Below are 16,657 nucleotides of genomic sequence, written 5' to 3'. Positions count from 1 at the left end.
AAGGTAATCATGAAAGCTAATGTTAAGGAGGTTGAAGATTTGGTGACATGGGCAGAACTGGGTTGTTTTAGACATGTGGAAATACCTAGGTCATCTTCTGAAGGCTGAATACTCATGGGAAATTACAATTTGCATTTACAAAGTGTTTTAAGGTTTACAATGCCATTGCTTCATCAAAATTCTGTGAGGCAAATAGCACAAGAATTATTCTCATTGGAGAAGGTAGGTAGCCCAGTGGATAGAGTGCAAGCTTGGAGTTGGGAAGACCTGGGGTTCAAATCTGGCCTCAGACACTTCCTAGTTGTGTGACCCTGGGCAAGTCACTTACCCCTCTTTGCCTAGCTCTTGTCCTTCTTAGAATTGCTGGTAGGAAGGTATGGGTTTAAAAAAAAAAATTATTCTCATTTTATAGCAGTGTGGCAACAGTAGAAAAGGCTTGGAATAATAGAACCTAGAATTCTAATAGAATCTAGCAGAACTCAGTTCTGCCCCTTATTCCCAGTGTGACCCTGGCCAAGTCACTTAACGAACCTTTCTTGGCTTCCTCATATGTAAATTGAGTAGTTTGGCCTAGATAACTTCTGAGGTCCCTGAAGAAAGGTGTAATGAGGTAGGAAAACCTGAGTTTGAATGATGCCTTCCACAGTTGCTAGGTGTGCAATCCTGGGCAAATCATGTAACCTCTATCTGACTCAGTTTCCTTATCAGTAAAGTAAGAGGGTTTAGACTGGGTGATTTCCATTTCCCTTCTAGTTCTAAATAAATGATCCTATAATCCTAAGTGATTGACGCAGGTCTTAAAAATCGTAAAGCTAGGAATCAAATCCAAAACTTGGTTTCAATACCAGTGCTACAACATTAAGATGTCTAAAGGTTTCAGAGAGCAAGAAGCACTGCATGGGACTAAATAGGAGGTCCTATACACTTATTAGAACTAGCAAGAAAAAAAGAATTCTAGACTTGGTCCTATTTGACACCAAAGGAACAAGAAATGACAAGAAGACAGAAGCTGGGTTGCATGGAAAGAGCATTTGGAAGTAAGAAAAAATATAGAAAAAAAATAGAAGAGTCAGAACACCAGGAAGGGCCAGGAAAAGAGACTGAGAAACAAACATCTGAGAGAGAGGCCGAGAACACAGAGAAATAAGCAGGAAAAACTTTTTGCTGTCTTGTCATTAACATGAAACATCTTACTTATAACAACACATTCTACAGAACTTTAAGGTCTGCAAAGGCCTTTCTTTGTAAGATAGAAAGTACTAGTTGTTTATTATCACCACTTTGAATGTAATGGCAATGGAGGCTGCTGGGGAAGAATAGAAGAGAGGAGGAAGCTAAGGCCCTACAAGGTTAAGTTACTTGTTCAAGATCATATGGCTAGTAAACACCTGAGTTGGAATTCTACCTCAAGGCTTTTGTCTCGGATGTCCATCATGGACATTTGCAACTAGGCAGTGACCAGCTTCTATGCTTTTATATTCTTTTCTGCAAATGCGTGGGGGGCGGTTCCTATTCCTATTCCATTTTACAGATGGGAACTAGAGAGGCAGAAATGCTGCCCTAACTATCACAAGCAGAGATGAAGTATTCAAACTCAAGGTTTCCGATTTCAAGACTTGATTCTCTTTCCACTTTTGGCCTACCAATTAGAAGGCAAAAGGAATTAGAAGGCAAAAATTAGCAGCTAGGTGGCGCTGTGGATAACCTGCAGAAACTGGAGTTGGGAAGTTTCATCTTCCGGAGTTCAAATATGACCCTACTGTTTGACCCTAGGCAAGTCACTTCACCTGTGGGGCTGTTTCCTCGTCTATATCACGAGCCAGAGAAGGAAATGGCAAACCATTCTAATATCTTTGCCAAGAAAACCCCAAACGAGATCACGAAAAGTCAGACACAAGTGAAATGACTGAACAGCAAATGTGGAAGGCAAAACATGAATTAGACCAGATTCGACTCAAGACTTCTTTATTGAACGTAATGTGAGTAAGGAAGAGACTTAATTAAGACAGGTGTGTAGCGCCCCTTGTTGGGGTAGTAAATCTGGAAATATGACAACTGCGCATGCGCGCTCCCCTCCTCCTTGCTCCAGGGACCTTAGCGCGCATGCGCCACCTTGCCTCTATCCGGCTCTTCCCCCGGAGGGGCGGCGAGCGCAGGGCCCAAGATGTCGGCCAGTCGTTACCGGCGTTTCCTCAAGCTCTGTGAGGAATGGCCTTTGGACGAGACCAAACGGGGCCGAGACTTGGGCGCTTACCTGCGTCAGCGGGTGGCGCAGGTCTTTCGGGAGGGAGAGAACACCCAGGTGACCGAATTGTGGGGTCCCGCCTAAGCGGAAAAGGGGTTGGGGGTAGAGCGAAGGGATGGAAGGAGAGGGCAGAGTGGGAGGGGCTGGGCAATGCAAGTGGCGAACCGAGCGCATGCGTACTTTTTCCCTCACTAGTGGGGGCGGGACGAGGTGGTGAGTATAACGCGTGGGTATTGGGCTCAAGTCCGAACAGACCCGGGCTCTTCCCGAACTGTCTAGACATTTTCTCGCTCCAAGCCCCATCAGCCGGATTCCTGAGAGTTGAAAGGGATCTTTGCGGTCGTGTAGCCCAGCCTCCGAGAAGGAATCTCGAATATAACCCCTTTGACAAGTAACCATCTAGCCTGCCCCTTGGAAACCTCCAATGATGGGGAATACCCTACTTACCAAAGCAGCCCATTCCACTTGGCAGCGTCTCTCAGTTGTTAGTTTTCCTTTACATTGAACCCAAATCAACCTCTGCGATTTCCACCCGATGGGCCCATGCAAAACAAGTGATAAGATCCCTTATATTAGTTAACTATTACCTTAGGGACTATAGTAGGCTGGCAAGCGCTCTGGACAGGAACATAGGACTGAATTGGGGAAGGCACTTTTTCTCTAGATTCTAGGTTCTTCAGTTGCAAAAGGAAGGAGTTGAGAATACACTCTCTTACACTGCTTACAGCTCAAAATCCCATTGTGTTGCACTTTTGGGCACTGGAGTCTATGGTGATACTGACCTAGATCTAATTGTTGGGTTATCTCAACTCCTTAGTGGGGAGAGGAGTAGGGGTAGACCCCAAGCCCAGCCAACTCTTGAGGGTATGGAAGAACTTTTACAAGATAATGTATATAAAGCACTTTTTGAACCTTAAAACTTAAACACAGTCAGGCATTGGGGTAGTGGTTAAGAGCATCCAGATGCAGACACTTAAGCATTAATTTCTTCCTGCCCCAGTTTCCTCATCTCTAAAATAGAGATAAAAGCACCTAACTCATACAGTTGTTAAGGATCAAATGAGATCACATAGGTACAATGCTTTGTAAACCTTAAAGCACTATGTAAGTACTAGCTGATACTATTATTAATTCTCCCCAATTTTTCCCTGGTTGAGTTGGCCTGCAATTTCCCTGCGATCCAAACTGAGGAGACAGTGCTCAGTTATTGGTGTCCATCTCCCTGCTCCCAATATCACTTTGTATAGTTATTATATTTGCTTCTCTACTTACCTGTTTTCCTCCAGATAGAATGTAACTCACTTAACAGCAAGGATTGTTCTGTTTTTGTCTTTGTATGCCCAGCCCCTGGTACACTGTCTAGCATATAATAGATGTTTAATAAATACTTGTCGAATGAATGATGAATGAGAGTATGTGTGCCTTCTGTGACCATATGACTTAATCAAGAAATATCAGGTGTGGAAAAGAGGTCAGTGTTGCTCTGTAATGCAATGCAAACCAACCTCAGAGTAGCTCTTCCTGGGGTAGGGGCAAGGGCAACAGCAGCCCTTCATCTTTGGAATTGTTTATCCTAATTGCTGATCCTAGACCACCTTGCCATTATTATGTTCTGTTATATGTTCTCTTGTGCATTGCTGTGTTGGACCATATACCTGTTTGCTTTTTAAGTTGGCCTCTGTATTTGTTTGGTGTTATTTTAACCAGTCTAACTTAGTAGAGGCATTGTGGCTTAGTAAAGAACTGGACTTGGAATCAGGAAGGTTCAAATTCCAAAACGAATTTAATAGTGCAACACAAAAGTGCAACACTTACTAGCTGTATGAACATGGGCAAGTCAATTATGTATTTGAGACATAGGCAATTCAAAGATTTATCTACTAAAAATCAAAGACTTCTCTCTGAAACTATTTAAGGCAGGGATAGTAGGGATAGTTCCCATACTGATAGGGCAGCAGGTGACTCAGTGGATAGAATAATGGGCCTATAGTAAAGAAGACCTGACTCCAAAGATGGCCTCACACACTTCTTGTGTGACCCTGGGCAAATCACTTAACATCTGTTTGCCCCAGAGTCTTCATCTGTAAAATGAGAATAATAGTTCCTACCCCCCAGGGTTGTGAGGATCAAATGAAAAAATAATCATTGTAAAATATTTAGCACAGGACCAAGCACATGGTAAGCACTAGATAAATGATATTATTAATTATGATGATAATGATGAAATTTCAGAATTTCACTTAGAAAGGATCTCAACAACCATCTAGTATAATCTGTATTAAAAAAAATTCTAATTCTGTATGACCAGAAAGTGGTCATTCTGACATCTATTTAAAAATCACCAGTAGGGGGCAGCTGGGTGGCTCAGTGGATTGAGAGTTAGGCCTAGAGACGGAGGTCCTAGGATCAAATCTGGCCTCAGACACTTCCTAGCTGTGTGACCCTGGGCAAGTCACTTGACCCCCATTGCCTAGCCCTTACCACTCTTCTGCCTTGGAGCCAATACACAGTATTGACTCCAAGACAGAAGGTAAGGGTTTTAAAAAATAAAAAAATAAAAATCACCACTAATGGGAAAACTGCCCCCTCCTGAGGCAGCCTCCTCTACTTTGAGGCAGCTCAGACTATGAAGTTCTTTCTGACATCAAGCCAAAATTGACTTTTTTGTAACTTCTGCCTGTTGCTTCCAATTCTGAAACTTGGCTCCAAACAGAATGAACAGAGGCTGAATGGCCATTTTATAGTGTGGATTCCTTTTGGATATGATTGTCCTGGATGGCTAATGATGTCCTTTACAGCTCTAAAATTATATGATTCTGTGCATACCTCTTCCATATAACAGCTCCCAAATACTTAAAAGATAATTATGGTCTCTTCTCCCTACTCTTCTTTTCAGGCTTAATATCAGCAGTTCCTTATTCCAAATATCATGTGGACTCAAGTCCCCTCACCATTTTGTTTGCCCTCCTCTGGATGCTATTCAGCTTAATAATGTCCTTCATAAACTGTGGTGACCAAAATTAAATGTAACTTTTTCATCCAGAATAATATCTCACTTTTGGCATATAGTAGGCACTTAAGAAATGCTTGTTGATTGATTAACTGATTGAATAGCCTCTTTTGTAGAGCTGGGAGCAAGCATAAGCGCTGCCAGATTTTAAGCTTCAACTTCAGTTTTCAAATGAAAGATGCATAATTGAAAATAATATTCCAAATATGTGGCATTAGGTTCAGTTCTGACCATGTCAGAATACAGAGGCACTATCCCTTGCCTATTCCTGAAAACTCTTGTCTCCTTTAATGCAACACAAGCTAGATCACAGAATGGTTGGGGTTTTTTTTTTGGTCTACTATACCTGTGTTTACTCCTTACTTGTACAGTTAAGATCTTTCTCAGACAAACTGCTAGGCATTCTCCCCATCTGGTACTTGGTAGGTCAAATTTTTGGTCTAAACATGAGAGTTTATCCCATATTTATTCAATTTCATCATGGTAGAGCCAGCCCAATGCCTTGGCCTATGCCAAGATCCATTTGAAGTCTGGTTCCTCGGTTACCTAGGGTGTTGCTTCCCTCCGATCCCCCAGCTTTGTGTCATCTGCAAATTGGATAAAAATGTTAATCTATCCATTTTTTTCCAAGTCACTGATAAAAATGTTGAAAGCCCAGAATCAAGCCCTAATCTCTGTGACATACCCTTACTGACCATTTGACATTAAAAACCACACTGTAATTATCCTTTGAGTGCAGCTACGCAGCCAATTCCAAATGTATCAAATTGTACCATATTCTTGCTCTTACTTTTCCATATTTTTATAATAATAGCATGAGATACTTTATCACATGCTTTGCTGAATTTTAGATAAAGTATAAAACTATATACATTATTCTCCTGATCTACCAGTTCTTAAAAAGTAGTAAGTTCACTCTGGATTGACCTGGTCTAAAACAAAACAAAACAAAACAAAACACTAGCATTCTGTGATCAGTGCTTCCTTTTCTAAATATTCTCTAACTAGCTCTTTAATTATCAGTTCTAGAACTTGGGCAGGAACCAAGGCTGTGCTCACTGTCCTATAACTTTCAGTCTGTTCTCTCCTCTTTAGAAACTAGAATATTTGCCTTTCCTAAGGCCTACAGTATTTTTTTTTTTACAATGGGCCAGTCATCAATTTTATCTATTAGTTCTCTTAGTACCAAAGGATAAAGGTTATCTAGACCAGGTAATTTGAATTCATGAGGGCACTTACATGCTTCCCTACCATTTCTTTTTTTTTAATATTGAGTATCACCTCTTCATTAGCCTTTTTTTTGCTCTTTTGAGTTCAGAGGTCATTCTCCTTATTAGAAAAAATCAGAAGCAAAATAAGATTTGAGCCTCCTCTTAGAAGTTAATTAGCCTTGCTCCATCTATCTCAAGCAGAAATCCCTCTTTGATCCTTCTCTTTCCCCCTAAATGGCTTTCAGACAGACAAAAAAAAATCCTTTTGTGTTGTCCTAAGCTTTTTTCATCAACTTCTACTCTTGAATTTTAGCACTCCTGACATACCTTAATGTACCCTGCCAAACACTTATAAAATATTTGTTCACTGACTTGTTAATGGACAGACTAGTGAACACTTCCCTCCAAAGTACATATTACTTCTATTCCAACAACTAGCTCCTCCCTTTTGGTAAGTACCATATCCATAATAATAGCCTTTCCTTTTTCGGTTTCTTCACCTGTTGAAAGATGAAGTTACCATTAAATTAAGTAAAGAACTTATTTGCTGTACTTTGACAGAAAGAGACCTCCAGCAAATGTCTAGATGATTGATACCCCCCCCCCCCCCAATCATTCTGCTATATCATGCATCTGTGCCAGGTTCGTAATGTTTTCTGATTTACCATTCTTTCTCTCCAGATTCTGCTCTGATGATAAAATTGCTTTTGTAGCTTTGTTGATCTTAACTCAGATACTCTCCATTATAATTCCCTGCTCAGTTCCCTTGGTTGCCTTATTTTATTTTTTATATTATTGTTATAGTATATTATATATAAAATTATATTTTAAATAAAATATACCCATGTAAAGCCATATATAAATCACAGGTCCTATCCCACCAAGTACTAGTGATACTTATGAGGCCTCTAGATAGGGAGTTCTTAATCTTTTTTATGACATGGACCCTCTTTGACAGTCTGATAAAACCTATGGTCTCCCTCTCAGAATCATGTTTTTATATGCATAAAATGATATAAATAAGATAAGAGGAAACCATTTATATTGAAACTATCAGAATATTTTAAAAAACAAATTTGACCTTCTAAAGTCTTTTCACGGACCCTAAATTAAGAACCTCTGATTTAGATCATCATGTTTGTTGCCTAAACTTTGTGCCTTTGATGATGTACCTCAGTGCAACTGTGCCAGGTTTGTAATGTTTTCTGATTTACTATTCTTTCTTTCCAGATGATCTGTATTCTGCTCTGTATGTTTGCTAAAAGCTTTAAACCTTTTATTTTATTCCTCTAATTTATTCTTCTAGATTATAAATTTCCTTTTTTTTAAGTGTTTATTTTATTTGGTCATTTCCCAACATTATTCATTAGAAACAAAGATCACTTTTTTTTCCTCCTCCCTCCCCCCACCCCTCCCATTGGCGATTAGATTATAAATTTCTTGAGGATAGAATTCTGTCTTTTAAAAATTCTAACAGTCTCTTCCTCCAATAATCTCTTGTTCCCAATAAGTTCATTTAGTAAGCATCATTAATACCTATTGTTTGCACTGTGCTTGGTACTTAGAATATAAACAAAAACAGATCAGACCTTTCTCTCGAGGAGCTTGTATTCTATTGGGAGCAACACTGAACACATATAAGTAAATACAAAATACATAGGAAATAATTTCAGAGTGGAAGGGCACAAGCAGGGAAGCTCATACATAGAACCATAGATTTAGATCTGAAAGGGCCTGAGAGGTTATTTGAGGCCATGAAGAGAGAGATTAAATGATTCAGCTAGGATCATACAGCTAATAAATGTCTGCAGTAGGATTTGAACTCATGTCTTCCTGACTCCAAGCCTCACTTTAGGTTTGCTATTCATTGAGGATCAGAAGAGACCATCTCTAGGAAATGGCATATGAGCTGAGCTTTGAATAATAAGCTGGGGATTCTGTGAGACAGTTGAAACAAGAGGTCATTTCAGGTATGGATGACAATCTGTGCAAAAGCAGAGTCAGTAGATGAAATGGTGAGTTCTGGAGCTAACAAGTAGACCTGTTTGGCTATTTGTGGTCTGGGTGAAAGAGAGAAATGGGCAGTAATTAAAAAAAAAAGAATGATGGAAACAGATTGTGAAGGGCTTTGAAGCCAAATGGATGAATTTGTATTTTATCTTAATCAAACAAAACCCCCTGAAGCTTTTAGAACAGGAGAATGATATAGCAGAAACCTGGAGGCTAAGGGACCAGTGAAGAAGCAGTTATAAGCTAGGTGAAAGGTAATAAGAGCCATGTGAGTGGAGGGAAGTGGATTGATGTAAGGTTTTGTAGATATAGAATTGATAAGACTTGATGGATATATATATATATATATATAGGGAAGAGTCTAGGATATCCCGAGTTTGTGAACCTGAAGGGCAGGAAGGATGGTGATGCCCTTAACAGAAATAATAAGCAAGAGGGGAGAATTTTCATAGAATGAAAAATTCTATGTTCTCTGTTGAACATGTTGAGTTTGAGGTGCCTGCAGGGCATCTTGCTAGAGATGACCAATAGGAAATAAGGGTTTGGACACAATAAGTGCCTAATCAATGCTTTTTGGTCATTGCTGTCAGACATCAAAAAATCTAAAAATAGCTGATGAGGTAGACAGAATGAGAAATAAGAAGCAACAAAGTGAATTATTCAAGTATTTTAATACCTTCTATCAATGTCTTAAGCTTCATGGGAAATGCAAAGAACGCAATATATGTAGTCTTGCCTTTATGAAAATTTCAGTTTAGTTGGGAAGACATGAAATGATGGTGTGAAAATTGGTAGCATCATAAGCTGATAGTGGGTGGTCTTCTCCCTTAAAATGTTGAGATGAAATCTAGCAAGCAATAAGAAGAAAATAAATCTTTTCAGAAAATTTTTTCTAATAGAATTAATTCATTAATGTTCATTAATGACCACTTTGGATGTTAGTGAAAGAAGGTCTAGGAATAGGCAGAACATTTAGAATCTTCTTCCTTTAATGTCTCTTTAGTACTTGGCTTGGAATCATTGTCACAGAATTTGATCCAAGTTAGTAGATGCAAATAATAGTTCGGCAATAGTTGTTAAATGTTTGTTAAGAGCAAAAACCTAGTAGTACCTTAGGATGGCATTAGTGGCAATGCCCAGAACTAGTGTAATGAGGTGTTCAAATGGACAAAGTTGAGTTTATTGATTCACCAAAGAGTTCGGTTTCAGTTCTGGAAAAAATTTTAACTTCAGGTGGATACTGGCAGCTAAATAGGTATATTAAAATGAATAGTATCAAGTGACTCAGACTTTTTTTTAGAAATTAATGGATGTCCGCAATGCCTCTCTTCTCCTGGCTTTACCAGTTGCTTAGAAAGAAGATAATATGAGAAAATCAGGGCTTTTTGTACTTACATTTATTCTCAGTTAAGTTGAACAATTAGGCAACTCCTGTTTCAGTCATCTTTCTCTCTCTTCCCCTCCCTCTCTTTTAACAAAACCTTTACCTTCTATCTTAGACTCAATACTAAGTATCAATTCTAAGGCAGAAGGATAGTAAAGGATATGCATTTGGGTTTAAGTGACTTGCCTATGGTCACACAGCTAGGCTGTGTCTGAGGCCAGCTTGAACCCAGGTCCTTTCAGCCTCAGGCCTGGTGCTTTATCCACTGTGCTACTTAGCTGTCCCAGTCCCCTCTCTTTTCCACATAATCAAAGCCAGCTTCTTTAATGTTGAAGAAATGTTGGATCCATAGTCATTTTGACAGGGGAATAAAGGCCATACTTTTTTTTTTAATTAATGGGGAGAATGATGCATGCTTTGCATTTGTCAACATAGTCATGCCTCATTTTAATTACATGGTTTTAATATGTTGTTAATTCTTACCAGAAACAAAAGTATAAATGCTAAATAGAAAACCAGCCCCTAGATTCAACAGTGAATCCCAGAAAACTTTCTCAGAATTGTCTCAATTTATCTCATTTCAAGATGCACTTCTAGACAACCCACAAGCCCTCTTAAATTAGCCAGTGAGGACAAAGTGGTAAGAAGCTAGAGACCTCCTGTTGCATTCCAAAACACTCACTCCACAGACCAAAAAAAAAAAAAAAGACCAAATGTGAAGAAAATGAATGCATCACATAATTTTAGAACTGGAAGGGACCTTTAACATCTTTGTCTTTTTAACATGCAAGCTCCCCAAGAATACCTGTTTTCTGCCATGCTGAGAACTTAATAAGTGTGAATAACAATGTGGAGGGTGGTGGTAGAACTACTGTAATTGTTGACTTAACAACTAGAAAATGAGCAAGTTCTTTTAATGAGTTTATTGGGTACTGAAGCTGATTTCCAAAAGATCTGTAACTACAAGCTAACACCCACTTATGTAAGCCTGAATAGAAGAACTATAAAGTCTGTTACTTGCCCAAAAGTCTCCCAGGAGAACTATAAATTATATTGTATATTGTCTTTAAAATAAATACACAGATCAATATAAAAGCAGTTAAACTACCTCATTTAAAATAATTGTCATGATTTTCTGAAATTCTTTAATGAAAGTTCAAAATTTTTTATATGTATATTTATCTTAACCATCATTAAATTCATGTTTCATACATATAGTTTTGATAGGGATATCAATAACTAGCATGTATGTACACACCAAAAAGCATTTATGAAGAACCTACTTTGTGCTAGACATCAATGATACAAAAGGCCAAAACAAAACAGACCTTGTTTTCAAGCAACTAACTTTCTTAGCTGGATGGGTGTCTGGAGAGGAAACATGATCACAGAGAAGTTAATACTAAAAACATATACAAAGTATTTTAGAGTGGTGAACAGAACTAGGGGCATCAGTATAATCCTAGGTAAGACATGGCATTTGGGGGAGTCAGTTGATGAATGTTAGCTAATATGATTTAATTAGTGAATCTGATCAGCATTATTTCATGAATTATTCTAGCAGTACTTGGTAGCTTGGTTAAGGAATAATGGAGAAGACCTGTGATAAGAACTTTGGGTAAAGAATTTTCGTGGTGAGAGCAATCACATCAGACAGCAATGAATTCAAGGATATTCAGTATTCACCTTATTGAACTTCCCACATGTCAGAGGCAAGACTTCAAAGGAAGGGACACGAGGCTAGAGCAAGTGTGCAATGGGAAGGACAAAGAGGACGATGAGTAGGAGAGACACATTTTGGAAGAGATAAAAGATGAAAAATTATGATTAGAGGAGGGGAATTTCAGAGTTAAAGATTTTAGGAGATGAAAAAATTTGGGATGATAAGCTTAAACTCCATCTATGGATGGATGGTTATATAGGTCATAGAAATTGAGAAAAATAATCAGTCAGGAGGTCCATATGCTAGAAGGATAACCATCCCAAATATTGAAGGGATTGAGTTAAAGTAGATGACTAAGCTTGGTTCTTAAGTCAAAGAGGAAAGAAGATTGATGTGGGCAGCTATGTGACAATGATAAGAATATAGAGTATGCATTCTTCTTGTTCTGGTCTAAGGATTGGGCATCAATCATATGGCTTCTTCAGGATAAGGGAAATTTCACTTAGCATCAGATAATGGAAGGACTTAAAGTGTCTAAGTTAGAGAATTTAACAACATAGATGATAGGGAGGAGGATTCCATGGGGATGAAATAGAAGAGGTGGACAGAAAAGGATTATGATTAGGGAAGAGGGGAAGTATGAGGTAGATAGGAATGAGAGTTTGGTAAGAAGTAGTAATTATCAGCTGTGTGACCTTGGGCAAGTCACTTGACCCCCATTGCCTAGCCCTTACCACTCTTCTGCCTTGGAGCCAATACACAGTTATTGACTCCAAGACGGAAGGTAAGGGTTAAAAAAAAAAAAGGAAGTAGTAATTATAAATTACATAGTTTTAAAAAATGTTTTACAAGATTATTATCTTTCTGATAATACCATAAGATATTCTTAGTTCCATTTGTAGATGAGGAAGCTGAAGTCAAATTACTTGCCCAAAGTCACAAAGCTAGCAGTCTGGTTTTAAATTCACATCTCCTGACTCTACAACCAATGTTCACACAATGAAAAAACCATTGTGCCACAGTTGCCTTCAATGATACTCCATTATCTAGAGCAGTGATGGTGAACCTTTTAGAGCCCAAGGGCCCAAACTGCAACCTTCAGGCTGTGTGTGAGCTGCCTGTAGTATCCCAAACAGGGGAGGGTGGAAGCACTCCCATTGGGCTGCAGGGCAGAGGGACCAGTGATGTGAGAAATGTCATCAGGCACATGTGGAGAGTGGGAGGAGAACAGCCCCCTCTGGAGGCACATATGCCATAGGTTCACCATTACATGCCTAGTAGAAACTCAGGTCTCATATTACTTGAAGATCATTTTCAATTTGGTCCCAGTTTACTTCTCCAACTCTTTATTTGTGCCACCAAAGTGAATATAGCCAGCGTAATTAGGGTTACAGTAGAAAATCTCAAAGATCCCTGCCAGTGTAAATCCTCTCTAATCTAGTCTCATTAACTCTTGTAGCTCCCTATCCTTCTAATACACACTATTACTATCAGCATCTTTCCCCATGTTATATCCCTCCTTTCCCTGACCTATCTTTGCCTATCCAAATCCTGCCTTTCCTTCAAGACATGCCACACAGTCTATTTCTTTGGAGGGCTCCATTAATCATTATTTCCACAAATACAACCTTGAAGTCATTCTAGACTCTCCCTCCTTCTCATAGTCAGTCATTTGCTAATTCTTGTAGGTTCTGCCTCTTAGCATCTATCACGTTTTCCCTCTTCTCTGTACCCAGACAACCTAATCCAGATTTTTTTTCCTGAACCTACTTTATAGTCTCCCTGTCCATAGACTTTCTTTTCTGCCAAATAGATGTTCCTAAATCCTGTCAGGATAAATCTATGATAATGAAAGACTGAAGCACAAAAGGGCCAACCTTAATTAGGCCAACATCCTCTTGAAAGAACCAACCCCACGGTGCTTTCCCAGACCAGAGATTTTCAGAGTCTATGGTATTATGAAGGGGTGAGGCACAGACTTGGTCATACTCCTAGCTTGGTACCTTTGACATATCAGGTGATTAATACTTACCTTATCTATGAAATCTTTTCCTCTCTTAAATTCATACAACACTATCTCTTATTACTTTAATATACTTTAACATTTAGTATATACTGCCTTATATTATTTAATTGTTTATGTGTACATCTTGTCTTCTCAGCTAGATCATAAGTTTCTAACAAGGTGCTTTATTTTATATTTCTTTGTCATTCACAGTGTCACTCAGTCTTTAGCACATGCTATGCCCAATAAATATTTTAATAGAAAGGAATAAAGATCTTATAAAGGAATGAATTAATTCCAGAAATTCATTACCAAGTAATGAAAGCCTTTTCTTCCAAGATGCTCCTGTACCAAACTCTGATCTACCTTAATTAGCAAAGCAATTTGCTATACCCTTTCCCAAAAGTATTTATCTCTTCTTTTCTATGTCTAGAATGGGTTCTCTGCTATACCAGTTGCTATCACTATCCAGAATTCAATTTTGAAAATTGAAATCAGCGCCTGCGGCACTGGTGTAGATTTGTATGTATAAAAGTTTAATATGGTAAAGAGAAATTTACTGACGCCTGAGCAGGGGAAATGCAAAAGGAGCAAAAATAGAGCTATAAAGGACATTTTGTCAGTCGAACATCTATTCACATTTAGTGAGCATTGCTGAATTTTTCATAATGCTACTACTGCTGCTTTTTTTCAGGTCTAGTACATCTATTAGTCCTAAAATTTCAGTCCTCATTAAGTATGAATACAAAATCAGACAATCTAAAGCTTACAAGTGATATTTATAAATGTTAACAGTATATGTCATCAGGAAACCCCAGAAATGTTTATGCTGGATCCGTGAACACAGTATAGACCATCAGTATTTGAAAAAACTGTTGGAATTAAATTTGTAGTGAAATTCTCTCAAGAGTAAACAGGATAGTTTTTGTTGTTTGCTGAACTCAACTTTGAAAGAGAACATAAATTTGTATGAAATTCTTTGAGAAACTAATCTCTTCTTTCCTCACCTTTATTCCTGTTGATAATGCTACCTAGCTAGTTGTGTATCCTTTTGGCCTGTCATTGGAGACCTGAAATGTGCAACTGGAGAATAATAGCTAGCCAACTTATTCTTTCTAAATATCTTCCTTGAGTACTAGGCACCATACAAGCTGTTTAAGTGTTTTGCCCCAGCTAAATTCTAGTGATTTTAGCACCTTGCCCATATACCTAAGAAAATCTCAGGAGGTCTAAGTTAGAAAGTTAGCCACCTTATTCACATCATTGATTTTCTAGAATTCAGATGCTAATAACAGTCTTTTACTTTGGTACAATCCTCTTCTGCCCTTTTGCTGTTTGCCTCCACTATCTTCTCAGTTCACACTTTAGTAGTCACAGAAAAGCATGGAAGGGTTTGTTCTGTGATGATGATTAGAGATTTTCAGTTTGATGGTCACAGAATCCCAGGATTTCAGAGTTGGAAGGGACCTTGGCAGCCATCTTGTTTAATCCATACCTCCAAGGAATTCTCACAATAGCACATACAAGTGGTCATCCAGCCTTTTTTTTTTTTAACCCTTACCTTCCGAAAGTGGTAAGGGCTAGGCAATGGGGGTCAAGTGACTTGCTTAGGGGTCACCCAGCTAGGAAGTGAGTGAGGCCAGATTTGAACCTAGGACCTCCCATCTCTAGGCCTGGCTCTCAATCCACTGAGCTACCCAGCTGCCCCCCATCCATCCTTTTTTTGAAGACCTTTAATAAGGAGAAAACTCACTAATTCCAAAGCAACCATTTCTGTTTGTTTGGACGTTACATAAAAATTCCCAAGTAGCTCCCTCCTTTCCTCCCCATACAAAAGAAGACATACTTTGACAAAAAGATATATGTACATTTAACTATGTCTTGCTTGTTTCTAATTATCAATTCTTTCTCTGGAGGTTGGCACACACAACATTTTTCAAACAATATTTTCTATTGCTGTATATAATATTCTTTTGGTTCTGCTCTTTCAGTCTTCATAATTTCATGTAGGTCTTTACATGGTTGGGTTTTTTTTAAACTTGTTCATCATTTATTTACAGTTCAGTAGTATTCCATCAAACTCATATACTACAGTTTATTGCCATTCCCCATTGATGAGAATTCCTTCAATTTCCAGTTCTTTGCCACCACAAAAAGAGCAACTATAAATATTTTAGATAATATAGGTTCTTTTCCTTTTTCTCTGATTACCTTAGGAAATAAACCTAACAGTGGCATTTCTGGGTCAAAAGGCATACAATTTTTTAACTCTTTGGGCATAATTCCAGATTGCTTCCCAAAATGATTGGATCAGTTCACAGTTCTATCAACATTATATGAATATCCCTGTTTTTCCACATCCCCTCCAACCCTCCAACATTTATCGTTTTGCTGATCTGTTTGCTGAGCTGTTAGGTATGAGATGATTTCTCAGAGTTGTTTTTTGATTTGCATTTCTCCAATCAGTAATGATGTAAAGCATTTTTCCATACAGCTATATAGCTTTCTTTATCCAGAACCTATCTGTTCATATCCTTTGACCATTTATCAATTGTGGAATGGCTCATTTCTTATAAATTTGACAAAGTTCTCTACATTTTAGATATGAGACCTCAATCCAAGAAACTGCTTATAAAATTTTCCCCCAAATTGCGGCCTTCTAATCTTGGCTACATTAGTTCAAAACCTTTTTAATTTAATGTATCAAAATTATACATTTTCCATCTTAACATGTTTTCTAACTCTTGTTTATTCATAAATTCTTCTCCTGTCTAAAATTCAATAGGTAATACATTCCCTCATCTTCTCATTTTTTTGATGATATCTCCCTTTACATCTAGGTCATTCCTCCATTTTTATCATATCTTGGTAAATAATGTAAGATTGGTCTATATCTAGTTTCTGCAAATCACTTTTGAGTTTTGGCAACAATTTTTATGAAGCAGTGAATTCTTATCTCAAAAGTTTGAATCTTTGGTCAAATAAAAAGTCACTAATTTTTTTAAACCCTTACTTTCCATCTTACAATCAATACTATGTATTACTTCTAAGGCAGAAGAGCAGTATGAGTTAAGCAATGGGGGTTAAGTGACTTGTCCAGGGTCACATAGCCTGGAAATATCTACGGTC

General features: G+C 38.2%; 1 protein-coding gene across 1 annotated transcript in view; it reads left to right on the top strand.

Moving 5' to 3' along the window:
- Positions 1-2,085: 2,085 nt before the first annotated feature.
- Positions 2,086-16,657, top strand: part of LOC100027566 (ubiquinol-cytochrome-c reductase complex assembly factor 2) — a 29,630-nt gene continuing 15,058 nt past the window's right edge. The window contains exon 1 of the mRNA XM_001377790.4: positions 2,086-2,302. Within this exon, the coding sequence (XP_001377827.1) occupies positions 2,165-2,302 (138 nt within the window). The 5' untranslated portion in view covers positions 2,086-2,164. The remainder of the gene's footprint in view (positions 2,303-16,657) is intronic.

The sequence above is a fragment of the Monodelphis domestica genome, chromosome 2, assembly GCF_027887165.1.
Source record: "Monodelphis domestica isolate mMonDom1 chromosome 2, mMonDom1.pri, whole genome shotgun sequence".
Lineage (NCBI taxonomy): Eukaryota > Metazoa > Chordata > Mammalia > Didelphimorphia > Didelphidae > Monodelphis > Monodelphis domestica.
This window is presented reverse-complemented; position numbering and strand designations above follow the sequence as displayed.